This window comes from Aplysia californica, unplaced genomic scaffold (genome assembly GCF_000002075.1).
Source record: "Aplysia californica isolate F4 #8 unplaced genomic scaffold, AplCal3.0 scaffold01539, whole genome shotgun sequence".
Classification (NCBI taxonomy): Eukaryota; Metazoa; Mollusca; class Gastropoda; order Aplysiida; family Aplysiidae; genus Aplysia; species Aplysia californica.
This window is the reverse complement of record NW_004798809.1, coordinates 6,653-7,610: the sequence shown is the minus strand read 5'-3', so window position 1 is coordinate 7,610 and position 958 is coordinate 6,653. Positions and strand designations below refer to the sequence as shown.

At 42.6% G+C, this 958-nt stretch overlaps 1 protein-coding gene across 1 annotated transcript in view; it reads left to right on the top strand.

Moving 5' to 3' along the window:
- The window catches only part of LOC101864120 (sodium/myo-inositol cotransporter), a gene marked incomplete at its 3' end in the record, with an annotated part of 38,808 nt that overhangs the window by 34,685 nt on the left and 3,165 nt on the right, over window positions 1-958 (top strand). Inside the window, exon 13 of the mRNA XM_035973620.1 lies at window positions 649-766. Within this exon, the coding sequence (XP_035829513.1) occupies window positions 649-766 (118 nt within the window). The remainder of the gene's footprint in view (window positions 1-648; window positions 767-958) is intronic.

The window sequence follows — 958 nt, the reverse complement described above, 5'->3', positions numbered from 1 at the left end:
CTGATGATGCTTGTCAGGGGTCTCCTCATGGTGTGTCCAATCCATTTCCATTTCTTCACCTGCATGTCTTCCTTTACTGGCCTTTGGCTTGTTCTTTCCCACAGTTGAGCATTAGTGACTCTATCGTACCACTTGATCCCCACTATCCTTCGTAGGCATCCAGTAGAACAGTCTTCACGTTTGTTTTGAAGATCCTCAGCTTGGTGTTCAATCCCAGTTCCTTAGACATTCATATATTCCTGAGAATGATGAATGCTGCTCTTGCCTTTTGGATTCTGACCTTGATGTCTTCGTCTGTTCCCCCTGCCTTGTTGATTACACTTCCCAGGTAGGTGAAAGGATCAACACCCGCCAATGGTGCCCCTTGCAGTGTGATAGGAACATCGGCTGCATTCATTCGTAGAACTTTCGTTTTATCCATATGAATATGGAGTCCAACACTACAGGAGAAGGTCCTGAGGTGATCTGTTTTCTGTTGCATCTGGGCTCGACTGTTTCTTTCTTTAATTTTCTTTAATTCTTTCTTCCGTTCTTTTATTCTTTCTTTCTTTAATTCTTTCTTTAATTCTTTTTTCCTTTCTTTTATTCTTTTATTCTTTCTTTCTTTCTTTCTTTCACTCATTCACTCTCTCTTTCTGACCCTTTCAGTTGTTCCGAACTACGTACTGGACCCGGCATCAGACGGGACATGTCCAGACAGAGGAAATGGACGACATCGAGATGTCTTACGACGTCACTTCCGACAACAATGTGAAGGACGGGACGGGTGAGATCATATTATATTATCTTTTTTAAAATTCCATTACGTTTTGTTTCTTTTTGTTTCGCACAAGCAAGAATGGGTGGTTGAGGGGAGCCACTGGTAGGTCCTGCCTACTTATTTACTTTTCTTGCTCTGTTGCTTCTGTCTGTCTGTCTGTCTGTCTGTCTGTCTGTCTGTCTGTCTGTCTGTCTGTCT